This window comes from Agelaius phoeniceus, chromosome 5 (assembly GCF_051311805.1).
Source record: "Agelaius phoeniceus isolate bAgePho1 chromosome 5, bAgePho1.hap1, whole genome shotgun sequence".
NCBI lineage: Eukaryota > Metazoa > Chordata > Aves > Passeriformes > Icteridae > Agelaius > Agelaius phoeniceus.
This window is the reverse complement of record NC_135269.1, coordinates 45,666,509-45,694,069: the sequence shown is the minus strand read 5'-3', so window position 1 is coordinate 45,694,069 and position 27,561 is coordinate 45,666,509. Positions and strand designations below refer to the sequence as shown.

General features: G+C 38.0%; 1 protein-coding gene across 35 annotated transcripts in view; it reads left to right on the top strand.

Annotated features, from left to right (window-relative positions):
* The window catches only part of NRCAM (neuronal cell adhesion molecule), a 144,716-nt gene that overhangs the window by 50,246 nt on the left and 66,909 nt on the right, over positions 1-27,561 (top strand). For 22 of the 35 annotated variants that reach the window (XM_077178920.1, XM_077178921.1, XM_077178924.1 and 19 more), the window contains exons 3-4: positions 14,561-14,670; positions 26,881-27,068. In XM_077178920.1, coding sequence (XP_077035035.1) covers positions 26,978-27,068 — 91 coding nt within the window. In that variant the 5' untranslated portion in view covers positions 14,561-14,670; positions 26,881-26,977. Of the gene's footprint in view, positions 1-14,513; positions 14,671-26,880; positions 27,069-27,561 lie in introns of those variants that run through there. The other 13 variants (XM_077178932.1, XM_054630997.2, XM_077178931.1 and 10 more) reach the window with 2 other exon arrangements.

Sequence of the window (27,561 nt, the reverse complement as noted above, 5' to 3'; positions counted from 1 at the left end):
AATATTCTAAAAGCGTTAAGACAGCAAAGTCCTTTGTGTGTTATTGATTTAGCTACATGTTCATCTCTGCAGCAAGATGTTCATGTTATCAGTGTTACAGATTGGTAGTACATGGAGAGCTATCTGGAATGTGTGGATTTATTTCTAAAAATGTAATATGCTAGCAAATCTAAATCTGTGCTTTAGATAGAATGAGTAAGGCAAGTATTGTGTTGCAACTAATTTCTCCCTTCTCCTAATTTCCCAATACATTTTTATGTCAGTTAGTTCTCCTGTATCACAACCATATAGTAGCACCAGGGAAAGGCACAGAATAGATAGAAAGTAATTTTCTTCTGAAAATAATAGTAATTGCTCCACTCAATGGGCTTTAATCATGATTTTGCTGCAGTCTTCAAATTCTGAACTATGTTTTGTTGATCAATCTCTAGGAAAAAATACCAGTCCCTTCCCTGGGATCAGAATTGCTTATGATTTCAGAGCCTCAGTTTCTTTTGAGTGAACTGAAACAACCTTCTGAAACTTGCAGAATCGTTCAGAGTAGCCAGGTAGAAGCTGCATTTATTCCTTATGGCCCTCACTGCTCCCAGCAGAACACTGTGTGTACGTCACCCAGAATTAATTCCTCAGTGACCCCTATTGTCTTCAGAAGAGGATGAGGCTGGGGCTGACCTCAGGACAGTTTTCCATGAGGCTCTTTGCCTCTTCAGTAGAGGAATTTGGCCTATTTGCAATTCAGAAGCTCAGCAGGGACAGAGGAGAAGCACCTCTAGTATCCCTGGCTTGTTTTTGTGAACAGAGGGAGCACTGTTGGTGCGCTCCAAATATGCATCTTATGTTCTTCTGCAAGCAGGTCAGACCAAGCTTATAATAGCAATTTAGCTTCACTACAATTCTTAAGGGTTATTTTTAATGAAAACTGAAATAATGCCATTAAAGTTAACCCTTCATGATGATGTATTCCAGCACCATTAACTGGCCTGAGTATCTTGTGTGTAAAAGTCTTGATTTTTCTGAATTGAAAAATTAAAGAATATTTAGTAAAATATTAATAGTTAAATGTGTCATGAGTGATTAACAGCCTGTAGTCTAGTATAAACTTTTTTTTTGTAGAGGACTTGTTTCCAAACAACCAACCCTAATATTATATAATTCGTATATAATTCATTCTATGCTAGGCATTGTTGCATCTCAGTGGTAGCTCAGTTTACATTTTCCTGACCGGTAACAGTTTCCAGAACTGCATGAGCTATATAATTTACAGTGTTGTGAAATTAAGTTTAAGTCAGCACTTTTAGGATTTTTGCTGAAGTTATTTGGCACTTTCTTTTAAAATAACTGATTCTGGTTTAACCTCCATATTTTCTGTCTTGTGAGAGAGTATTTTTGTTTCACTATTGACAATTATTTATTTTGAGAAGGGTTGAATGTGAGACTCTACAATTGTTTCAGTTACTAAAAAAATTTTTTTTGCTAACTCCATGTTCTTCTTCACTGTATTTCTTATGTTGTGTCATCATTTGAACTTTGCTGACTTGAAATGTGTGGTACACAGTCAATTTGGAGGATCTGCCGAGAATGGAAGAACTGTATAAGGGGGCTGAATAACTGCAGAAGTTTAAATTTCTAAGACAAATATTCAAACAGGAAACACTGTAGTTGTATTGCCAATGTAGTTAGACACTAATTATCTGAATATCCCAGTTCTCAAAAGTATTGTTCCAGTGGAATGTCAGATTCCACTGAGAATGGTGAGAGCTTCTGCCTCCTGTATATGGCTGTATTTAGCTCAGTAAATTTCATCCAGTCAAATATTGATTTTTATGACTAAAGGGCAACTCTGCCCTCCCTGCTGACTGTGGAAAGATGAATTTCAGGCTGTTTCCCAGGAGTCTCTCAGGGCTGATCTACGCCTTGGAAATTTGTTGGCAATTTACTGGGCAATTAAATTCCCAGGAAGTACTTCAAAGGAAAATGGATCTTTGGCTTGCAGGAGTGGATGTTTTCCAGACAAAGAAAAGAGAAAAATGTTGCAAGAAGACTTAAACCCTCTAGGTATATATTAGATAACCTACTGCTAACTGTCAGGTCTTTCTGCTAGCTCAGGTGAGTTGAGACAGATTTCTCCAGCAGCTCTCAGGCCACACAGGTTTGGAAGGCATTGAATCCTTCACATCTAGAACAGCAGACTGCAGAAGGATGATCTGCTTCCACCCATTAATGTTGTTCAAGTAGTTGTAAAAGTTATGAAGTAGAACCCTATGTTGAATGATGGTGTGGAATAAAGCAACCATTCATCCAAACAGTATTAGTTGCCTTGGACTGCTTGCAGAGCCCTGAAGAATCTGACAGCTTCAGTTCATGCAAATTAAATGGATTAAGTTTCCTACCATTTATTTTATTTATTTATTTTTTTTTCCACATTACTTTTCCATATCTCATTGATTCAGGTAGTAGAGTGTTTGGTGTTGAGAGAGTAGACAGTAGTTTGTGGTCTTTGGGCCTCCGGGATCCTTTCCAGAACAATGAGGTGGTTCAGGAATGTGGAAAATTGATATATTCATGAATTGTATTACTTGATATAAAACACTGGAAAGACACAAAATATTAATGCAGCCTGCAGATATTAAAGTGGTTATGGGATTTAATGGGAACCATAAAATAGTTATTTCTCTACATTAACATTTGAAGCTTGCTTCTTTCCTTACAGAGTTCCCACAAAACACTACCTGGTGTAAAATACTATTGGGATTCTCAACATTTTCACATGAATGCTGCTATCAGCTTTTAACTTAGTTTATAAGTAAGCTTTTAATCTGAACATTTTGTAAAACCAATTTGCTCACTACAGAAGTATCCTTTCTTTGGGCAGTTGAAAATTAACACAAGTCTAGAAAAGCTGATGGAGCATTTTTTGACTCCTTTTTGGAATCAATGCAGGAAAGTGATGAATAGCTTATGCCTAAACTATAAGGAAATTGGATCCATGCCTGTTCTTTTTAAAACCAAAGTAGTTCTTCCAAGGTGTTTGATGCTTATTTGCTGGTATCAAAGAAGTAAATTATGATGAGGATTTTGAGAGTTGATGCTTCATACTGCTATTCCAAAAATTGTGCAGAAAACCTGTATGAAGTTGCAGGAAGATTTGTCATTGATGCAAGGTATTTTTCATTGGTGTAACCTTTTCCCTTAGAGGTCCAAGAAAAATTCTTAGTTTTATTTTTCTCACAAGCACCTTGTAACACAGTCTGCCCTTTAGCAAGTGGGACAGAGCACTCATAAGGACCAGGAACAGCTTCCACAAAACAGAAACTGATGTATCAGAGGTTCCTGTTAGAGGGCAGCCCTACACAAGATGATACCTGGAGTTTGACACACAGTGCACTCCTTATTACTAATACTTCTTTGCTATACTTCATACAAGCAGTTAGGTTTTTCTTGAGTGCAGAGTCCCAGCTTATGGAGTAATGGAAACTCCCAAGAGTCTCATGTTTAGGGCCTTTTGCTAGCTTAAACATGAAATGCTAAAGGCCTACTATACAGGTTTCCTCCTACTCTGTTGTTATATGAGCACTGGAACAGGCTCCCTATGGAGGTGGTCACAGCACCAGCCTGTCAGAGCTCAAGAAGCATTTAAAAAACACTTCCAAGCCACTTGTGGGATTCTTGGGGCTGTCCTGTGCAAGGCCAGGAGTTGGACTTGATGATCCTAATGGGTGCCTTTCAACTCAGCATATTCTATGATTTTTGGTGTGATTCTACCACACTAATGTGCCAAGTGTTGCTGCATCCTTTTTCCATATTCAAAGTCATTATATGTTCTCATCACTGCACAAAAGGTTTGCAGTTCTCTTTTCTGGTTCTATGCTGATATAATAGTATTTTAAACTCAGGAGAAAGAATTTAAAAACTTCCATTAATTTCTGTTGTCTAGGTAGATATTTCCTCACTAAGTAACTGTTAGAATACTGTGCAAAAATGTCTTTTGTGTTCAGTATAATAGGGGACATAGATGCCCAAACCAACAATGTGAATTACTCTTCCTATGGTGTTCAGGGCTTGAAAACATGTGTCTGGTTTTTCTGGGTTTGGTCCAAAGTGTTCAAGTAGGATCTTGTCTTGTGTATACAGTATTTAATCTTCTCAGCTTGTTCATTGTCAAGTTATTACATATCCCTGAGTTCCATAGGGTCCAGCATTGAATGACCTAACCAGCCAAGAACAAGGTTTTCTTCCCTGGAAAAGTAAAAATAAACAAATGCATGAACACTGAGTTGCAGATTGTAGCAGCAAATGTTCCTGCACCTGTGATTGTTCTTGCAGCTGCAGTAGCACATCTTCTCTTGGCAAGGTTCAGCTCTTCTCCTGCACCTGTTGTTCAGTGGAGGGCTCCACTGTTGGTCTTGCCTTCAGGAGAGCTTCAAGAAGAGGTATTGTACAAGAAGTGAGCCTGTGAGAGAAAGGTTACAAAGAGCACAGGCTGAGGGCCCAAACAGGCTGCAGGGCAATATGTTGTGTGTGCACTGCACCTTGACAGGCGTCAGCAGTTATCTCTGTTATGTGTGCAGTTACCATCCTTGTCTGCTTGGTACAATGACTGCCTGTGACATGCTCTGTCTGACAGTGGCTTCTGTGAGATATGGTTGGCACAGCACCTTTGATCTCAGGCACTCTGTTGCACCCTGCTTTCTTCTCACAGACCTCAGGAAAGCTAATTACTTGACCTGTACTCCACTCCTAAATTTAAACCACATTGGTTCAGCACACCTTCCATTTTATCTCCAGGAGGAACCCATTTTGTACCAGGTTATGTAGCTCCTTTGTTACTTGTACTCATCTGGGAGATAACCTTATTTGTTTTGGACGCATTCATGTCTAATTGAACTTAGCAGCAGAATTCCTATTGACATTACTAAGTTAGGATATTATTCATTACCTTTGGGTGTCTGTGGTGAGGTTGCATTCCTGGTGATATAGGAAAACTGATAGAATTAGGCTCAGAATATTTGATTTACTTCTCTAGTTGATTTCTTGGAGCTCTTTTCATCTGTACTAGTCTACACAAGTAGGTAGATCCATACAAAGATGATAATGCTTTTTTCAGCGTAATTAATTTGAAAGGAGAGTGGCCATGATGGGATGTGGAAAGCTTTCTGTGACACATTGTGCTCTGATTTGGCTTGGAGAGAGTTCATTTTTTTCACAGAGGTGGTATGGGGCTGTCTTTTGGATTTCTGCTGAATGCAGTGATGGTAATATAGAGATGTTTTTGTTACTGTTGAGCAAGGCTTACACAGACCCAAGGCCTTTTCTGCTTCTTGTTCTGCCAGGAAATTGGATCTTGCTAGGAGGTTGGGAGGAGACACAGCCAGGACAGGTGACCCCAGCTGACCAAAGGGAGATTCCATATGACACCATGCTCAGTATGTGCAGAGGAGGAACAGGGGGAATATTTGGAATGATGGTGTTTGTTTTCCCCAGTAACCATTACACATAATGGGGCCCTGCCCTCCTGGGGATGGCTGAACATTGCATGCAGAGCAGTGAATTAATTCCTTTTTTGTGCTTTGCATGGGTTTTACTTTTCCTTTTGAGCTCTCTTATCATGTGTACATCTCAGGATAGAAAACTGAATGTTCTGGCCATAAACTCGTTAGACAGAGGCAGGAAGAAGGATCTCAGCTTTCAGCAGGACTGAGGTAAAATCTCACTGACCCTATGATGTAGCTGTGTGGGCACTATCATCAGAGGGGAAAAGTGCTTACAGTATCACTTGGCATTCACTTGGGATCAGTATTAGAATAGTACAAAGTAGTAGGTGATTTCAGACTTCTAATTAAACACCAGGGATTGCATTCCCTCTGTTGCAAAAGGAGAAGTCTAATATTTGTGATATGAAAATTCTCTAGTTATGGTTTTTTCTGCAACCCTTGTAAGTCTTTTGTGAAACAGAAAAAACTGCTACATTGCAAAAGAATCTGTGGAGCATCTACATTTTCAGGCTTTTATTAAATGGTTAATCTATATGGGATTTGTGGAATCCAAAGCAGAAACATTGTTAAATAATGCATGCTGGGGAAAACATAATCTCATGTATCCCACAGAGGCTTTTGGTTTTGTTTTGGGATTCATGAACTCTCGTGGGCCTTCTAAAATTTAGCAGATCTGAGTACTGTAACAGCTCAATAATGTAATCTGTCTGGCATCAGGAACCCTCTTTTGCAGAAGCTAAGTGTCTTTTGATATGTGATGTGGTCTGATAATGTTTTAAAGCTCTCTGGCTTCACCAGAGAGTAAATGACTGAGAATCAGCAGTTTGTAAAGCCTTTTAATACTGCTGAAAGAATAGATAATGACAGTGTACAGTTCTAGAACAAAACAATAAAGACTGGGATATACAAAAGTTGACGGCCACTTGGATTCTAAAATAATTACAGTTCATGTAGTTTTGGCTTTTACAGCTTTTCAGTATAAATACTTTTTCTTTTTGTTGAATTTCTATGAAGTGTTATTCAGGAAACCCATTTCTGCAAGAAAACCATCAAATGTTTATCCACAGAAAGCAAAAACAGTTCTTTGAAATCTGTTGTCTAGTCATCTGTCTGTATATTCATTAGGTTTTGAAATGCCACCAAAGCAGACATGAATTAAAAAGGAAAAAATTGTTTTGAAATGATATATTCTTCTCATGTTAAAATTTTTACTCAAGTTTTGTAAGGAAAATACTGACCTAATCTAATGGCAAGATAACAGAAGAAATTGAAGATTCTGCCTGCCAAAATACAAAAAAAAATTAATCCATTAATTACTCACCAAAAACTTTTGTTTTGTAATTCCTTTAAACCAAATCATGATAGTGTAGAAAAAAGGATGGGCAGACTCTCTGGGAACAGTAGCAAGTCTCTTTTGTGTCTACCTACTGCACTGCACTCTGTCAAATGGCAAGGCTCTACCTACTGTCACTGCCAGTACCTCTGTACAAAAAATGTGCTTTCTTCCATCAAGAAACATTAACGTGCTTTTCATTGCATTCTGTAGTCAGTAAGATCATGTATAAATTAATTTGGGATTTTGGAGTACAGCACCTTTAAACCTACAACTGGCTTAGTAGAAAACTTCCTGTGAAAGTTCTTGTGCCCATTGACATCCTTCTAGTATTGTTAATAACGCATGTGGTACTTTTTTCATGTCTAAAGTACCTGTGTACCTTTAGAGAACAAAATAAATGGTTATTTATTGTTATGAGAGAGCTTCCTGATGCTGATAGACTGACTCAGCTACTGCAGTTTTTCTTGACAGAGCTAAACTGAGCTAAATGCTTTTCCACTCAGAAACATTTCTCTACAGAGAAACTTCCTAACAAATAAAGGATTCCTACAGATTTGAAGAGATGACAGCTGGCATGTGTGTTCACACTGACAATGCTGAAAGAGAGGGAGAAGCTTAAACAGAACCTGAAAAGTGTCAATGGCCTGGGCAAAGTGGAGGCAGTGAGCTGCTCCATCAGGGTGCTGCCTGAAAAGACCATGAAGCTTTGAGCACAAAAATAGCACTGGCTTAATTTTTGAAAGAATGCTACATTGGACTCTCATAGATGAATTAAATATGTTTTTAAAATATCCTTTTTGGAATAACCTACACAGTGGGATGCCTCTTGGCTAGCATTCATGCCAAAAGAAGTATTTGTCTTCTTTTACTGTATTGACAGTGTTTTGAAAGTTCTTTTTTTCTTTTTTTTTCTTCCTAAAAGGATACCAACAGTTGAAATGAAATTAGTAGCCAGAACCTTCTGCAAATCTTTATTCTCCTATGAGCTTTTCTTTTACATGGCACACAGTTTAGTTTTTTGACAAAAATAGATTTTAAATTCTGATATTACCTCAATGAGTTCTGATGGAGAATGTTGGGTTAATTCTCCCTCTTTGTCACATTCCAGAATAATATATTAACCTAACTAATTTTCTGTCAATGATCTGTCTTTGTTTGCACCCCTTTTCCATAAATACCTTAAATATAATTTTTCATATTCCTTTTCAATAGCTGATTTGATTATTGGGTAGCAATGATATAATTTGCAAACTAGTGTGCAAATGGAAAAGCTGTGTTGTGCCAGAAGTATTTAAGACTCAGTGAGCACAGAAATTGCAGTGAGGGTGGTTTTTTAAAGTGTACTCATCAGAGCAACAAATTCTCATTGTGTTGAGAAATATAGCTCTAATTTGTGACAGGATGGACTAAATATCATTTTGATATGTATACGTGTGCATATATATATACACATATATATTATTAATTTTATAAGTATATAATGTTAGTAACTTTATCACTTAAAGCATAATTTTTATAGAAAAATAGAATGGTTTAGGTTGGAAAGGTCCATGTGCAGGGACATTTTACACTAGACCAGATTGCTCAAAGCCCCATCCAGCCTCTCCCTGAACACCTAAGGGATGGGGACATCCACTCCCCCTTGTCCTGTCAATACTTGCCCTTATAGAGTCCCTCTCCAGCTTTCTTTTAGGCCCCTTTAGGGGAACTTATAAGTCTCCCCAAAGCCTTCTCTTCTTCAGGTTGAACAATCCCAGTTCTCTCAGCCTGTCCTCATAGGAGAGGTGCTCCAGCCCTCTGATCATCTTAGTTACCATCCTCTGGACTTGTTCCAACAGAGACACATCTTTTTTGTGTTGGGGACACCAGACCTGCATGTAGCACTCCAGGAGGGGTCTCATGAGGGCGGAGTAATAGGGGGGAATCACTTCCCTTGCCCTGCTGCCCACGCTACTTTCATGCAGCCCAGGACACGTTTGGCTTTCTGGGCTGCAGGTGCTCATTGCCAGGTCACGTTGAGCTTTTCAGCACACCCAAGACCTCTTCAGGCCTGCTCTCAGTCTGTTCTCTGCCCAGCCTGTACTTGTGCTTGGCCTGACCCAGGGCCTTGCCCTTGGCCTTGTGGAAGTTCATGAGGTTTGCACAGACCCCCCCACTCAATCCTGTGCAGGTCCCTCTGGGTATCAGCCCTTCCCTCCAGCATGTTGACTGTGGCATTCACATTTTCTGGAAAAATCCCTTCGCTCAGGATTTTTCCAGAAAATGTGAATGCCACAGTTGACCACACCACACAGCTTGGTGTCACCAGCAGACCTGCTGAGGTGCACTCAATGGCAGCGTCTGTGTCACTGACAAAGATGTGACACAGTCCTGGTCCCAGAACTGACCCCTGAGGTACACCACTGGTCTCTACTTGGATATCAAGTCATTGACTACATCTCTCTGAATGTGGCCATCCAGCCAATTCCTTATCCACTGAGTGGTCCATCCATCAATCCATTTATCTCCAGTTTAGGGACAAGGATGCAGGACAGTGCAAGGACAGTGTCAAATGCTTCACAAAATCCAGGGAGATGATGTCAGTTGCTCTTCCCTTATCCATTGATGCTGTCATCCTATTGTTTGTGAGGCAGTTTTCTCTTAGTGAAACTGTGTTGACTGTCACCAATCACCTCCTTACCATCCATGTCTCTCAATATTCTTTCCTGGAGATTCTGCTCTCCACGGTCTTGGCAAGCACTGAGTGAGACTGACTGGCCTGTGGTTCCTTGGGTTTTCCTTTGTTTCCTTTTGTAAAAATGAGGTTTAAATCTCCTCCTTTCCAGTGAGTGGGAACTTAACTGGGCTGCCACAGCTTCTCAGATATGATCGAGTGTCTTAGTCATAATTTTCCTATCTTTAGAAATAAAAGCCTTCAGATACAAAATTTATGCTGTTTATAAAATGCATTCTGTTAAATGTATATGAAGGATGATACTATTTTAGAATTATTTTGCAGAAAACTGCATACATTGGTGTATGGTAGTTGCCTACCCTTTCTTGAATTATTTTATTCCTGATAAACCAAATGCACTAATTTATTCAAGTACGATTTAAAAGGTTGGTGGATATAAAACTCAGGGAAATCCAATAAAGGTTTGACATTTCTTTTTACATGACTTATGGAGTCTGCAGAATATATTGCTTCTCTTCAGAATTAAAAATTCACATATCTAACAGCCTACACTAGGAGCAATGCTGCAACTCATTAGAAAGAAATACAAAGACATGCTTTGAATCATAAAGATGGGGAAAATAAAATGTCAGTGTTTTTTAATAAAAATGTACAGTGAAATTTATGGCATCTTATGAAAAGTGTCTGAGGCATGGTGAGAGAAAAATCTGTACAGACTTTAGGGATTGCTCTGCTGTTGTAATACAGACATGTCACAAAGTATGTAAAGGCAGGAGATCCAATTCTGTTCTTTTCTTCCCTGTGTGCTTTAGAAGAAATTCTGCTGAGGATAGTACAATTCTGTGCATGTGAAGTGATATAAATAAAGTAGAACTCAGTCCAAGTTAGTGCTCTTTTTAGCCAACTTGTTACAACTGAAGTCAGTTTTCTATGAGGTAGAAATTTTAGTGCAGGATTTTTCATGTTAGGATTACTGTAGGATTGTTTGTTACATCCAGCAGTTGAATGTATTTAAACCTGAAAGTTTTACAATCTGGAAGGAAATGGAATGCTATAGTGAAAAGTAGTTTAAAAAGAAAGTATGGCTGTGAATCCCAGACACTGGAGAAACTGTGTCCTTGCTGAAGGTCATGGAAAAGAATGTCTGAATGAAAGTCATTCAGAATAATCAGCAGTTCAAAATACTGGATGGCTGATTAGTCTGAATGAAAAAGCCAAGCATAAACAAAATTTGAAGACTGTGACAGAATTCCTTGGGAAAGTAGTAAGTCTGCAATTCTGAGAAGTTCTTGCCATAGCAAAGTAGGTGAAAAGAAAGCCTATTTGCAAGGCTGTCTTTGAGGAACATATTTGAACTTTTATGTACTTGGTAGTGATTTGAAAAATCAGTGGATGTTACTGACTCACTGTTCACTGAGTCAAATGGATTAAGTCAGAGGTACTAGGATCTTTATTTGATTTTTTAATTAATATTGCATATCAGTTTTCAGATGTTTGACTCTACTTCAGAAGGAATTGTCCTTGGCTTTGCAGAGTATTCCTTGCCAATGCTTAAGTAGGAAGGAACAGAGTCAGCGTAGAGCGATGGGAATATGTCATTATTGCATTCACCTCACATCCATGGTGACTTAGGCTGGGAATACAGTTTCACATCCTGCTTTACCCTGTTTAATTTCAGGCTGTTATCCCAAAGAGGTAGTTCCTTTGAGGAAATCCCTGTCATGTCAAAACCTAATCTTTTCTTGCAGAGGTTTGCTGTCTCTTGGATCAATGAACTGACGTAGCTCTCTCGGGATGCTACAATTCTTAAATGTGAAGGGAGAGGGCGGGAGCTTGCAGTGAGGAGCAGAAGAGCTCAGGACCTCTTCATGTCTTCTTGACAGCTACTTCTCTTTAGATCAGAGCAAGTCTAGTGGGAAAATCCACCCTTAAATAAAGTATCAGCTTTTTCATTTAAGTAAAAGGAAAAGCTGGAGAGACCACTAAGGTCTATTGTTGCAAAAAGAAGGGAGTATAGCCAGTGAATGCGTGGCCCTAATTCTACCCCTTCACACACACACACACACACACACAGACAAAGGTTCTGTTTTAATTTGTGGAAATAACTTCCCTACATAATTCCGTGACTCCACCCAGCCACCCAAAGAAGAAAAGTCATTTTTCAATCTCTGTGAAGCTTCCTTTTTTCATACTGGGAGTTCTTTAGGGTATATGAAAGATTTAAGTACTGAAAAGTACCTTCTGATAAAGTACTTCAATGATCAAGAGATTACAGCGATTGCTGGCAAATAAAGGGGAAACTACTTTTCTAACCTGGTCCTTAATGCTTTTATAGTAGCAAAGCCAGTTGTATAGATGAGTTCATTTATAGACCCAGCACTCAAGTTTGTTCAGGTTTAATTTTATTTGTTTTTATTTTATTTGAACTCAGATTTTTGAAGGGGGGGAGTTTTTTTGGTGCAGGTGTCTTGACTCAAGTACACTGAAGTGATTCATTTTGTTAAAAAATAGTTTAACTACACTTCTGTCCATTTTAAATATTTGAGACTTTCCTTCCTCTTTCTGTTTTCCCCGTGACATTCAATATCTCTGCCAAACCAGTGTAACGACTTAAGGTAAACTTTCTCTGATTAAATATGTGAGAAAGCTTATGTGTGAAGTTCAGAGAGTCCTGGTCGTGCCAATCTTGATTTTACATCTGGAAATACTGGTTTTTGACATTAAATAAAAGGTGTATCATACTTTTCCCAGCATGTACTGATGTGAATACATCTTGCAGCATTGAAAATAGCCAAGATTATCAGCTGCTGTGGAAAAAAAAGGAATGTGGTTTAATTAAGCAGAAATTTATGATCTTACCTGGCAACAACCCAGCAGCAAGCATTATATGTGAAAATTCATTTAAACTGTTGGACCCAGTCTTATGCTGGGAACTCACCATCAAGATTAAAGAAGAGTGAGAAAAGATCTTATTTTATCTTTACCCTCTCCATGATTTCATGGACAATGCTTCCAAGTGACTCCTTTTTAAAGAAACCAGTTCCTGTTACAGAATGAGTTGTGAAGTTAAAAATGCGACATGAGTCGCATGAACACAGAGATCCCTGTGATGCGCTGTGAAAACTTGTACACATTTTTAAAACAATGATATGGGGTACAAAAAGCCTTGTTGCCTTTGGGTTCCATTTGCATTTCAAATGTGAGAAAACCAAAACTCTTTAAGATATGACTCTTAAAGAAGGCACAGATTTTTTCCTTTTTCTGCTATTCAGGTTTATAGGAAAAGTATTCATATGCTGAAAATCCCTAAATATGTTGATGCCTGTTTTCTGGTTTTTTCCTCCAGGAAGAGGAATCTTGCAATGGTTTCTTTTCTCATTGCTGTCTAGTTACTGCTGCACAGGCAGCCAACATGATATAACCACTTTCAAAATTTGATTCATTTCTGCATAAAACTCGGTGCAAAACCCCAACAAATGAAAGAAAACCCCAACCAAACCCACAAATGTAGAAAACCTCAATGCATTCCCCACACATCCTTAGAACTTTTTAATGTGTCTTGAATGAGAAACACTGTTTTCATGCATTAAGAGATGAAAGTTGATTTGCTGCCTTAAATTTGACTCTGACAGGAAAGTGAAGCTTTTAATTTCAAGTTAAGTGTTGCCTGGAAAATTTGAACCTAACTGAATTGTAGAGTATAGTTATGAATTTAATTTGTTGTTTAGGCTAGAAACTGGTCAACTACTTCTCAAATTATTACAGTGAAACAGCTTGAGTCAAGTTCCTGTAAGGAAAGAAGGAGGACTAGGAGAGGGGCGGCCCTAATTTTGCAGCCTGGATTTGCCAGCCATTCTTAGCTATTGTAACTGATTTCTGTGTGAGTGTATTATTGATTTATTATTTTATTATTCTGACTGTAAGAAAAGCCATGTCTCAAACCCTCTTCTTCAGTATGAGGTAGACTGTTCTTATTCAAGGTCTGGTTGAGTTTTTTTCCCCTGATGGGCTTTATCTCCCATCACCCTTTCTTGTCATAGGTGGCTGCACTCAGCAGTGTGGAGAATAGCTTTTCTATCAGTCTGGTGGTGCTGGCTAGCTTACAGGTTTTGTGAAGGAAGGAAAGACAGCCCCTCTCTGTTTTCTAGAAGGAATGGTGCTTAGGAGAAATCAGGATTGGGGAAGGAGGGATGCAGTCCATTCACAACTGCTTGTCTAAGGAAGGTCTCGTCTTGATTTCTTGCTCCTTTTTGGAAGGAGGGCCTCCAGTTCTGTAATGTGCTCATATGGTGGCACTTTCATAAACATCAGGAACCTACCTGGTGGGTAGGGCTGCCTTTTTGTTTGTGCTATGTCCACGTGGTCTGTGAAGCATTTCCCAGGAGCCCTACCTTAGGTTTTGACTTCTTCCCATAGATCATATGGAAAACTTGGTAAGATATCCCCATTTCCATATGTTTTGATTTGATTTCCAGAAGTACTGCTTTGAGACACATTATTCTTTTGAGCAAATCTCAACTGGGAATTGAAGCTGTGGAATCCTAGGGTACAATGCCTGAAGGGAAGTTAAAGGTGAGACTGCAAACCAGGCTGGTTTCAGAGATGTAAGAATAGAAGATCAAAAATTACTTTCTTCCCTATGGTGCAGTAGTTTCTACATGTCCTTACAGACCCAATTAAAATAACATTTGATTAAAATGAATACAACAAAGCACAGTTTTTAGAGGTACTATATCTCTGGATAAATTGAAAAACCACCAAGATTTAATTATATATTAAAGATTAAAGAGTACTTTCTGGTTTTAGTTAAATACAGTTTCTCTGGTGTATAAGCAGTAAGACAATTTAATGTAAAATTAAAAATCCTGGGACAACAGCTTCTCCTCTCAATTCAAATTAGCATGTCTGAGAAAATAATTTTGGCCTTTAATGTTGATTCATAGCAATTTTTCTTTCTTTATGTGTTGAAATCCAAAATAGTGTTATGTTAATATGGTTGTATTACCTGCAGGTGTTGCTGGAGAGTTGAGTGAACAGTCCTTTGTATTTTCTTTGAAGGATCAATATTTCAAGATGTGTGAAGGAGAAGGGTCTAACTGACAAGCTGCCTTGATGCACTGTTATTCTGACTATGACTGGATTGACTGAAAATTGCCTCAAAGAGTAAGGTAATTTATAAAACTATAAAGCATAGCAAAGTGTTTGAAGTAATCAAAGTTAATGAGGAGCGATTTATTTTCACTTTTACGATGCCTTCACTGTTATAGTTTCTTGAGTTTTTCTTTCTGAAATGTTCATATTTGATACTGCTTTTGCACGAAAAAGGTGCATTAGATGTTACAACTGCAAAAAAGGTTAGAGCTGGCAAAATTGAATGAAATAATTTTTAATAGTTGTGCTGTGAGAAATTGCTCTTAGTGTATCTGGGTAATTGAAGAGAAATTAGATTTTAATTTTTTGTGTATGTCTAGAAATTGAGCAAATAACCTGGCTTGGGAAAAAATGGCAGTTTGGAAAGAAGATGTATACATAGTTATAAACCAGTGCCTTTTAATGAAATAGGAATTCAATTCATTTCAGTGCTACTTCATTACTCTGCCTAGACATACTGTCATAACGAGCAGGTATTACTTTGGAAGCCTCATTGTGCAATACAAATATTATATATGTAAATAAGCTCTTTTTATTTTTGAACCATTAAATGTACTCATTCTCTATTGTGGATAAAACAATATGCTTATCAGTCTACTAGTACTGATTTACAGTCTGGTTTACAAGTTGTGTAGTGAAGTGCTTTTGCAGTACTAAATACAGAATTTCAAGAGGTTTTTTTTTGTTATTTTTGGATTTTGTATTGTGTTTTCCTCTTGCAATGTTCTTTTTCCTTCACCTTGAAGAATCTTTCTGTAATTCAATATCTAGTATTTTGTGGAAGGATATCATATATGCTTAGAATAGTATTTACACAAAAAAAATACTGTTCTTGCAATGTGTGCTGTTTGCATTTGAGATTTTGATGTAAAGAATAAATCAGTTTTAAAACGGTCAAAGAAAATAGTAGTGAACACGGCAATATGAAAGAAATTCCCTTTATCTCCTCAGTGGTAATATGAATGTGAAATTCAAATGATTCTGTGAACAATGTAAATTTTTACATCAAAATGTAATGTTTACTGACATAATAGATCTGAAGTCCTGGGTGAATTATTTTTTTGTTTCATTAATGAATAGCATAGACATACAAAAAAAAGAAAAAAAAATGTTCCTAGTTAGGGAACAAACTGGATTAACTTCTTGATGAATAAATGAGCTTTTTTTACCCTTAAGGTTTAAATTAATGATTTTATAAAAAGGCATACTCAGGCTCAGTTACTTGCTTTGTTCTATTCTGCTTGCTTAAATTGCACCTGAAATTACGTTATTTCAGTGGTGTTAAATGCCTTCTCTGATTCTTTTAAATGAGAAATTGAAAATATTCCTAATGTATAAAATGTATTTCAAATGAAAGAGCAACAGCATGGAAATGTAGGTTAGCACATCCCATTTAGGTTTCAGGCTTTTAATGATGCTTTTAAACTCTATTAGAGAGGTAAGATTTATTGTGAGAATTAAGCCGCCGGGTTTTATTTTTGATACATTAAACTAAAAAATACATTCATTTAAAAGCCATACTAATCCTTTAACATCATATTAACAGAGAAATTGTTCATATTTACATAAATGTGAAATGCATAAAAATAGACCTTCATTTATATTTTTGAATAAATTCTCTTTTCTCGGCCTTTGATAATGAAGATACAAGAAAATGGCTAGAGAACAGAAAGTTAGCAGAATCAGCTGCAGCGAAGATAGAACACATCTCAATCAAACCAAGATTCAATTACGCCAGATGAAGCCAGTCACAGATTTAATTGAATAACCCTGGCAAAAGGAAGGATAAATACTAAAAATATGAATTCTAGTAAACTATATCTGTTATTTGAAGTCTTTCCACTGAAATAACATAACAACAGGGGTCTATCCATTTGAACAGATGTGGTTTAATAGTGTCAGTAAAACCTACTAAAATCACATAGTTTCTTCTAAACAAGAAGAAAAGTATAGTAATAAATGGAAAGCTTTCTGGATAGCAGTAGACTGTGGGGGGAAGTAATAACAAGTGCAGTGCTGGTTCATCCAAAATGTCATCTGTGCTTCCAAAGTTTTGATCCAAGGTACTTACCCTGCTGTGAAATGAAAATGTTCATTTTTACAAAATAATAGTATCATGGAATGGGTTAGGTTGGAAAAGACCGCTAAGATCATCACATCCAGCCATTAATGCAGCACTGTCAAGTCCACCACTAAACTATGTCCCAAAGTGCCACGTGTACACATCTTTTAAATACCTCCAGGCATGGTGACTAAACCACTTCCCTCCCTAGGCAATCTGTTCCAGTGCTTGACTGCCCTTGAAGTGAAGAAATTTTTTCTAATATCCAATCTAAACCTCCCCTGGTACAACTTGAGGCAATTTCCTCTTGTCCTATCTCATGTTCCTTGGGTGAGTAGGCCAACCTCCAACTTGTTACAACCTTCTTTCATAAGGTTCCACTTCAGCCTGCTTTTCTCCAGCCAAAACAGCCCCAGCTCCCTCAGCTCCTCATCAGATCTGTGCTCAGACCCTTCACCAGCCTCATTGCCCTTCTCTGGATACACTCCAGCCCCTCAATGTCTTGCTTGTAGTTAGGGGCCCAAAACTGAGCACAGGATTCAAGGTACAGCTTCACCAGTGCTGAATACAGGGGAACAATTGCTGCCCTGGTGCTGCTGGCCACACAATTGCTGATACAGGCCGGGTGCCACTGGCCTTCTTGGCCACCTGAGCACACACTGGATCCTGTTCAAATGGCTGCTGGCCAAAACTCCCAGATCCTTTTCCACGGGGCCCCTTTGCAGCCACTCTTCCCCCAGCCTGTAGTGCTGTCTGGGGTTGTTGTGACCCAGGGGCAGGACCTGGCGCTTGGCCTTGTTGAACCTCATGCAATTGGCCTCAGCCCATCGATCCAGCCTGTCCAGATCCCTCTGCAGGGCCTTCCTTCCTTGCAGCAGATCAATGCTCCCACCCAGCTTGGTGTCACCTGCAAACTCACGGAGGGTGCACTTGATCCCTTTGTACAGATCATTGATAAAGGCACTGAACAGGATGAGCCCCAGTACTGAGCCCTGGGGAGCACCACTGGTGGCTGCCTGCCAATTCACTGCATTCACCACCACTCTGAGCCCAGCCATCCAGCCAAGCTTTTACTCAGCAAAGAGTATGCCCATCCAAGCTGTGGGAAGCCAGTTTCTCCAGGATAATGCTGTGGGAAACAGTAATCAAAGGCCGTACTGAAGTCTAGTAGACAACATTCACAGCCTTTCCGTCATCCACTAAGTGGGTCACCTTGTTGTACAAGGAGCTCAGGTTGCTCAAGCAGGACCTGCTTTTCCTAAATCCCTGTTGGCTGGCCCTGAACCCCTGGGGTTGTCCTGTATGTGACACATGATGGCACTCAAGATGATCTGCTCCATCAACTTCCAGTGCTCCATGAACATTAATGCTCTCAGTTGTCCCTTCTCGACGCTGAACAGGCCCAGCTCCCTCAGCCTTGACACATAAGAGAGATGCTCTAGCCCTTTAACCATCTTTGTCTCCCTCTGTGGCACCTGTTTCAGAGATCCCATGTCTCTCTTGTTTTGAGTAGCCCAGAACTGGACACAGCATTCCAGATGTGGCCTCACTAGAGCTGGAGGAGGTTCAAGAAAAAAAAAGAAAAACAAAGGCAGCAGAGAAAAAAAAAACTGAATTCCAATCTTCCCTGCTTAATTTTATCTATAGAATTGAGGTGTCTAGCTGCAGCAGGTAGGTTTTCTAAAAGTGATGAAGTTAATCAGAAGTTTCTGAGTTGTTATGAATTATTTGAGAGTGAGGAGAAATTAGAGTTGCTCATTTAAACATGTGGTAAAAATAACTTCAGAAATCACTTTCAGAAAGTCTTGAAATAGGCAAATTCTTTCTAACCATTGTTAGGACACTATTCACCCCTTCACATATGGTGCTCAGCAGCATTCCTGAGTGTAGCGACCTGGTTATGAAATGTACCACAACACTGGTGATATCTGCAAACAAATTATAAGTTGGTTCATTTACATAGGTCTCACATAATTCTGTTGGGAGCAGTGGCAGTATGAATTAGTGCTGTATAAAGCAGGAACAGGCTTGATTTGCATAGCTATAATAAATGTGAAGATTATCAAGTCTCACTTTTAGAGAGAAAGCTAAGAAAATTTCTATAGTGTTGAAGTGCTTGGATCACAGTTCTCTGTTCATTTCAGTTTTTAATGGTGGGCAGATAACAGGTGTAATTGTAACTAATTTAACAGAATTATTTAAAATTAAATGAGCAAACAGGCTAACTTTTACCTGTTAAATAGGTGTTGCACGTAGGTGGCTAGTTCCCAATGCCCATCACCAAAAATTGTACCCAGGGCAGCTGGCTGGAGTTGGTACAGTTTATTCCTTCTGCACTGTTTACCCTCCTTTGTTCATGTACTTGTTAAGGTTTTATATCTGACAGAATGCCTTAGTCCTCCTTTTCTGGCAATGTCCCTATTCTGAGTGACCTCCTCTTTAGCATAACTATTCCAGCATTTCATGCCAGTATTAGTGGTTTCTGCTCTACTTCCCCAAGGGAGGAGTTGCCCAGTCTGTGAATCAGATCCTGCTCTTTTGCACAGCATGGTTTTCTCAAGAGTATCTCCAGGATTGCAGGAATACTTCTGGACGGTCAGTGCTTTTGGGGTTAGCTGTCAGGATCCAAAGAAGATAATAAAACCAGTGTAATACAGCATGTATTACCTTCTCCTTAGGTAGCTCTCTGAAACCCCTGCACTTAATTTTGATGGGTAGAAAAAAATTAGGAAAATAGAAAAAAAAGTCCATTTTATCACATCTCTCAGGTAAAGCAATTAATATTTCAGGGACTATTTCAGCTGAGCATCCTCTTTGCATAGTTACAAGGAACTGAACTGGGAGTCCTCACTCAGGGTATGGCTCCACTCACCACTTCACTATGGTATGGATGTGAAAGCAGGCTGATGATACATTGATATTTTTTCTTATAAGCACTGTTTTATTCTATTGCAAAACCTTTCAGAGGGAAAGAGATGGGCTTCTTGAAAATGTTTTCCTTGTTGAAGTTTCTGCTGAATTATTTGTACTTAAAGAGCGACGAGATCATTTGCATGCTCTAAAAGTGTCAAAGCATGAAGAACTATCCTAATGATAGCATCATCTAGGTACCTGCTTTTACCATCCACAAGCTGTGAAAATGTGTTTTCTTAGTTTATTTTCTCTCACTTACTCTGAATTCTTTCTAACTTACTGAGAATTTTAATGATTAAGCAGAAATCTTTCCCCTCCTTGATCTCCATATTTAGTGATTTACTTCAAGCCAAACTAGCTCCCTAAATTTATGCAAGTTACATTTTCACACCCTCCTTTGTAAACTCATGGTCTTCAGCATGAGTAGATCATCATCAGCAGCAGATTTGCAAAATTACACTCAACTCCAACATCTCAACCAAGTCTTAGAAAGACAGTAAAGTATGTACACATGCACAAGAGATGATGTGTATTTGTTCAGGCTGTAATGACTCTAAAGGACTGCTGAAATAGGTGTCACTATACCATTAGTTCTATGCTCTATTCCATCATTTTTACATGAGGGGATTAAAAAGGTAAGAGAATCTGAATCCAGTCAAGTATTTAGGACACCAGAAAGGACCCAAGCAAGACCTAGACATCTGTTTAAATTTGCAATACAAAAGTGCTGTTCAGATGCTGATTTGATTCTGGGAGCATCTAAACATGTCAGGCTTACTAGGCTTACCTACCTATTTGAGGGCTATCCACAGCTTTGCTTGGCCATGTCTATAGTCACCCCAGCCAAAGCAGTTTATCATTTAAGCTGAGCAGGACCTAAAAAGTAAGTGCTGCTCTGTTTAAATCCTCAAAAGGGCCAAATCCAATATAGCCCTTAAGGGAATATGTAAGACAACTGTAAAAGCACAGATTAGCCTTGCTCCAGTGTTTTAAAAGTCAACTCTAAGTGGCTGCTTTAAGGATTCAAGTCTGTCACACATGACTGAATTTACAGGCTTACCTGTTGCCCTTAATTAGATATTTGACCTCTGTGCTTAGTTGTTTGGAGGTTTTTTCCCTGCTTTTTTTTTTTTGTGCTCATAGATTGTGTTTCTTGACCAGACAGTTGAAATAAGAGTGAAATTTTTAAGGACCCCTGTCTCTGCTTTTTTATCTGCATCCCAGTGTTCATAGTGATCTACCAAAGAGATCCAGTTAGCAGCTATGAAATTTTAGGCATTTTCTCATGGCAGATGTGTTGGTCATTTCCATGGTGGAGACAAGCAGGCAAATATTTGGGTTTTTTTAATAGGACCAAGTCTTAGAAACACTGTTTTCTGGTGTTGTTATATTATTATAAGTAACATGATTAATTGGAAGAAAAATTATGATGCATCATATTAGGATGGAAAGCCTCTTTAGTCATAGTAACCATTAGTAGATATTGAATGCTATGTGTTGAAGATACATAATTTTATGTAATTTAGCAAGTCTAGGTGTCATGGGCCTACCTGTGAGCTCCACAGGAGCCAGTGGGGAAGATATCTGGTTCACAGGTTTTCGTTTTTAATATGTTCCTTAAGACTGGGAGATAGCTGGTGTTCTGCCCAGATTCAGAATAGACAAGCAGATTGAGCAGGGTAAGTATAGCCTGATATAAATCACAGTGAACATATGGAAAAAGCTGATTGGGGACTCAGCTGATAGGGAATTAAAAGCCTTGAGTAAAATTGATTCTGCTCAGAGTTTTATGGAAAGTAGAGCTTGTAAAACAAATGATTTACAAAAACTTGATTTTAATCTTTTAATATCTGGTAAAATTATGCATTTGGTAAGATGATGGTAAGATGACTTTGAAAAGCATTTGGCTTACTGCCACGTGAAACCAATTAATAAAAAGATGAATAGAACTATGTAACGAAACAGACCAGACTTTGATGAATAACAAACCAGTTGGCAGGTCTTTATATAGGATTGTCAGTAAAGAAGTTTCATGGACTAAGTGGCTTTCCCATAGTTGAAAATAGAGTCACAGTAGAGAGACTGTAAATTATGTCTGGATTGTGGAAAGTAAGGAGACCACTGTGAATGCTTAAGTACATTCTCAGAGCCAAAACAGTAATGCTGAGTGTAGAGGCAGTTCAGGAGTGTAACCAGGCTGATGATTTTTTTGCTGTATATAGAACTGCTGAGAACATTTAGAGTGTGGCACACAAGGCCATCTGCCTTTGTCAAAATAGCTTGAAAATGGCTAAGTACCATTTTCAAGCATCTAACCCTAACAAGTAGCTAAAGCATCTGAATTAGTCCTGAGGAGAGCTTGTTGAATTCAGGAGTTCTGTCTGTGTAGTTTATTTTTCATCCAGTTCTCTTTAAATGGCTATCCCTATAATATTTACAGTGTAGCCAAATCCAAAGCAATGGGCTTAAGCTTCATAAAGAGGAGATCACAGAAAATGATTTAGTATTTCCTGATGACTTTAAAGGATAGATTTATAGTAGATTGTGACAAATTAAAAACTCGGAGGAAAGCAGTGTGGTGTTTTCCAGGGTTCTAAAGAATGAGAAATAGTTCTAATGCGGTGTGCTTTTAGAAAGTTTAAAAAATTATTTCTATTTATTGACACCTCTATTCAGACACTCTAAAGCTATGTGTCCTGTGCTAAGTAGATTAAGACCAGCTATGTAGAAATAGACCATAACTTGGATAATTTACATCTAATAGGTAAGAGATGGATGGGAGCAAACCAGTTGGGACTGAATTGACTACAAGGTTATTCAAGAGCAGAATTTTGACTACTACTTGGGTCTGTCAGCACAGACCTGGGTGTTTAGTCTATTATGTCGTACTACCTCCATAAAAACAGTTAGAATTATTCTTGTTATAAAGCATTATTGTTTCTAGTAGTGCTGTGTCTGTGCCACTTATGTAGTGTAACACTAAGTGCATTGTTATCTATTTCTGTTTGAAATATTTTAATTAAATATTTGTTTATAATTAGTGGTTTTTATGTGGCCTATTATTGCAAATATTAGATAACCTAAAAAGAAGGGTGAAATTTGAAACCATTGGTTCAAAAATATTTTAAATAATCTTATTAATACTTGCATAGCTAGCATAGTTGTGTAAACCACGTAAGTCCTGTAAAGACCTTCCATTAAGTGACAAGGGTATTGCTGTTGTCCTCAAAAGCGAGCATTTTGTGCTTTTTTATTATAATCTTCAACACTTCTTTTTAATGTACAAATCATTAAATACATTTATGCCATTTAAAATTGCTTTTCACGTTTCTGCGGATATAAGACTGCTATGAAACAAATTTCCTTGAAAACTATTTATTTTTCCTATATTCTAATTATGTCTCTCTTTCACTATAGAGGCATTAGACAAATGAAGCAGAGGGAGTTTTTTGCTAAGTAATAATTTTTCTCTAATCTCCAGTGTCTAACTTGTACTGCATTAATTTAATCATGTTTATATAGAAGATAATGCTTTTTTCCCCTAATGTGTATGAAATATTCCAGTTGTTCTATCTTGCAATTTAATTACCTTTTCACATTTCTTACACTGACCTTGGTTTCCATTCACATTTCTAAAGAACTTTTTGTCTTAAAAATAATATAATTGAGTAGATATGCATAATCAGTGATGCATCAAATCTCTGTGAAACAATATTACGTTTAGAAAATGCTGTCTAACTTTGGAGTAGATCGAATTTCAGTAAACACACTTCCTTACACTCTTACATCCTAAAAAAGAAATATTCCAGCAGCACTTACAAGGAAATTAAACATGTTGTATGCTTCTGTTGAAGACAGCCAGAGGAAAAATGTGTCCTTTCTGGCATTTGGAGCCTCAATTGACTCACCTTTGAGGTGTCAATTGGTAGTGTGTCAGTCTGTATTAATATTCCAATCAGAAATCAGTATTACTCAGTACTGGTATAGTATAGTAAAATATCCTCTGTGTGTGGGTGTTTGCTCTACAGTCGTGGATACTGTTCAGCTGATAGCACTCTCTTTGGCAAATACTGACCTGACCAATTGTCCTTCTATGGTGCCTGGACACAATTCAGGGAGTGTCAGTGAGTAGGTAGGATGGATGCTTCTTCAGTAGAAGGGAAGGATGTAACCCATGATGTACCAGTGTCTTCTCCCAAGCAGCAAGCAAAAGGACAAGAGGGAACAGTCTCAAATTGCTCCAGAGAAGGTTTAGATTAAATATTAAGAAAAGTTTCTTTACTGAAATAATTATGAAGCACTGGAAGAGGCTTCTCAGAGAAGTGGTTGAGCTCTCCTCCCTGGAGGTAATTAAACACATGTAGCTGTGGCACTTAGAAACACAGTGAAGTGTTGAACTTGGCAGTGCTGGGCTGATAGTTAGGCTTGATGATCTAAAGGTCTTTTCCAAACTTAACAATTCTGTAATTCATTTGCTCTTGAGCTCTTAAAATTGAGGAGATCCTTGTCCCTTTTGATTTACAAAAGGAGTCTTGAATTCTGCCTTCCAAATTATCCCTTCCATATACATGTTGTTTTTCCTAGCTCTTCAGTGTTTTGCTGTTTATAGCCAAATGGTCCCAGTGAAGAGACCACTGGGGACCAACTGTGTCTTGACCTTCTGCCATATAGTCTACCTCAGGCTCACCTCAGGTGCCTTCATTCTTCTAATTGTGTCTTTCTGTGGGTCATTTTTAAAAAGTAATTCCTTGTTTGGTTTTTTTTCCCCCAAGTGAAAAAAAGGTTGATGTCTCTCACTTGATCCTGGTTCTTTTGTAATACGTACATAAAACCCTTGCCTTCTGAAATTATACTTTATGATGAAATACTATTGCACTTTGCTTATGCATTTTTATTTAACTGGACTCCTGTTTGCTATCCCATAGCTTCAACCCTTAGTCCATGTTGTTAGTCACAATCAGCATCTCATCAAGAAGCACATTAGACATAACAAGTGACATTTTGTTAGGTACATAAGAGGTATGCAAGTGTAGAAAATCATATTTTGTACAAATTGGTGAGCAAACTCCTGACCAAACTGTGACAATATATTTGTTTTCCTATGAAAAGGGTAGGAAAAAAATGTCTCAGTTACAAGAGATCGTAAATAAATTATCTGGAGGAAAAGGCAATCTGCTGTATAAATATTTCAAGTTTTGCAATTGAAGCCTTTACATTGATCTGTGCTTAGAGGCCTGTCCTTATTTTGTAGCAGATAATGTTATGTCAAAGCAATGTTTAGTTCTACATAGCAGCTGTTGTATTCATACTAAATTATGCCAGATTTAATCTTGACTACATTCAACAAGAGCACCCAGTTGTGCTGACAAACCTAAAATCATTTTCAGTAATATTCTGTCGCAAACCTTTGGGCTCTCTGAGGTTGAATTCCCATATTATACCCAAACATCCCAGCAGCAGATTCAATTGGTATCCAACTGGAACTTTGCAGCAGCAGAGGTAGACAATATGAGACAATTTCTCAAGAGTATTACTTTCCCAATCATTTTAATTGCCCCTGCCTGATTCACCAGTGCTTGTGTATTCATTTGTACTTGTTCAAAGCAAATGCAATTTGATTTTACAATACTCTCAAATCACTGCAATACTCATTTTACATGTCGAAAGAACAATAAAGTGGATAATCAGGTTTTCAGGGTTTCAGAAGGAGAACTGAAATGTTGCATGGAGAAGAAACAATAGAAGTCAAGGTTCTCTTGTGCAGTACTTCAAAGAGTATCCTGTAAATCCCAGGTCATGGCATAGAGAGGGCACCTTGATAATTGCAGTGATACTGTAATGAGGAGATGGCATATTAATCAGGAGAACAGAGGGTGAGAACCTAGTTTAACTGAGAAGAGCAGACAGCTGTGGTTGCTGGAATAAAATCAGCTTTTTTGGAGAGCACTTCGTTGCAGGAAACATGCTGGAGTGTTCTCAGGCACTCTTGACAGAAGCTCTACTCCTTCTCCTTGCTCACTTCAGCAGGAGCGTAGAAAACTGTATGTGCCAAAATGGGATGAGGAAAGCACTTCTCACCTTTCCCACCTCAACCCCAGTAATTTAGGGTGCTTATTTAAAATGTAGCAAATTTCAGTTTGTTTTTCTAGAAAAGTCTGAGTATTTTTCATGCTTTCCTGCTACGTGTCTGAACCCCTTCCTGAATGTTTTGTAGATTAGCATGCCACCTTGACTGCTTGTGAAGTTCCAGTTTATATTTATATAAATAATTATGCTAAAGCCTGAACTATGGTGTCCTCTCTTCTGATGTGTTTTATAATTTTTCTCATTTGCCATGATAAGTAATTAGTCATTACATTACAGTATGCAGTCCTAGAGATAGTTTGGAATGTCAATAAGCAACTTGCCCTGTCCAATCAGTAGTTCCCAGCAACTCCAAATAGTACATGTCTAGAACTTTAACCTACTGGAATATTCTTATTTTGATATCTAACAGATTTCCAAGAACTTAAGTTTCATTACTGGCAGTTTGTCACATAGGAAAGGAGGAGAAGGGTGTTTGAGAATATGCTGACAGTTAATTATATCTTGGTTTCAGGCTAGAAATGACAAAGCATTTTGATGTTACCTATTTTGAGAGGAATCAGATATCCAGAAGTAGGAGCCTAGGTACAGAACTCAGGATAGCACCTTAGCACCTTAATCAAGTCATGTGTATTCAGTCCACAGCTGCCTTATTAGAAAGAGTTCCGAAGTGGGGAGAAGCTGGGACACCTAACTCAAAGCTGCAGAAAGATTCCACAGTTTACTTAGCAAATTCATGGCTTGACATATTTTCATTGGAGTAGATGCCTAAAATGCCTCTTTCCAAGAATGGTACAGGGTGCTTGAAAGAGAGACTAGGTGGGCCTTCAGAGCTGTAATCCTCTAAATCTACTTCAGAGGACTGTTATCTTTAGTATATACTCTTTTTTTAACTAGATGGACTGACTGATGCTTTATCCTTCTTAGGAGAGGTATTTGTATTTCCGTTCAATAAGGTTGTGGGATTTCTTCATTAGCTTCTTTAGGAAAGTGTTATGATCTAGATGACCTTGTGAATTTCTTGGATTTCAGTAGAATACATGGTGTAACCCTTATCTTTAGATATAGTATTTAGACTGCTTGTATTTCATAATATTTTTAAGATGCATGTGACCATTTAACTCTCCATTATATCTGCATATCATTCTTTTGTTTTTTTATTTATCAGGTTTTTGTCTATATTTACATAACTACCACAAGCTATCTAGTCTTACGAAGTTGAACTTCATTCTTCAAGTGTGATTTACTCAGTACAGCTTAAAATCATGATGAAAAAGATGAGCATGTCTACAAGCAAAACTTCCCTGGTCCTCTTTCTGTGCCAAATTATTTCTGCACTGGATGTACCTCTTGACTGTAAGTATTAACCTGATAAATAAGTGCAGAATAATGGAAGAGTAATTAAATAATTTCTGTAGGAAACTGAAGATAACTCCAACACGGAGCTAAAAATAGAGTGTGTTTGGTCACTTCAATCAGGACATTATAATTATGAATATTTACACTGACTTACTGAAGATTTTCAAAACCTGTGCATATAAAATGAGTTACATTGTTCAGTTGAGGAGATTCTCGCAGAATCCTAGTTACATTTCAGTGTGCCTTTGTTTGATCAAACTGAAGAAAGCCAGAAAAGCCCTGCTAAATGTTAATTATTTGTGAAATTAAGATCACATTGATATTTTTCTAAAAATCCCAGGACAGTTCCTAGTGGCTGTAAACAATCAAATCACCCTTACCTTCAGAGAAGAGGTTCCCCGGAGCTGGTATGAGAGCTAGTAAAAAATTCAAATACCTAAAATTCAGGCACTCAGAGCATCTTATTTTTTTGATGCCAAAGGGTAAGTAA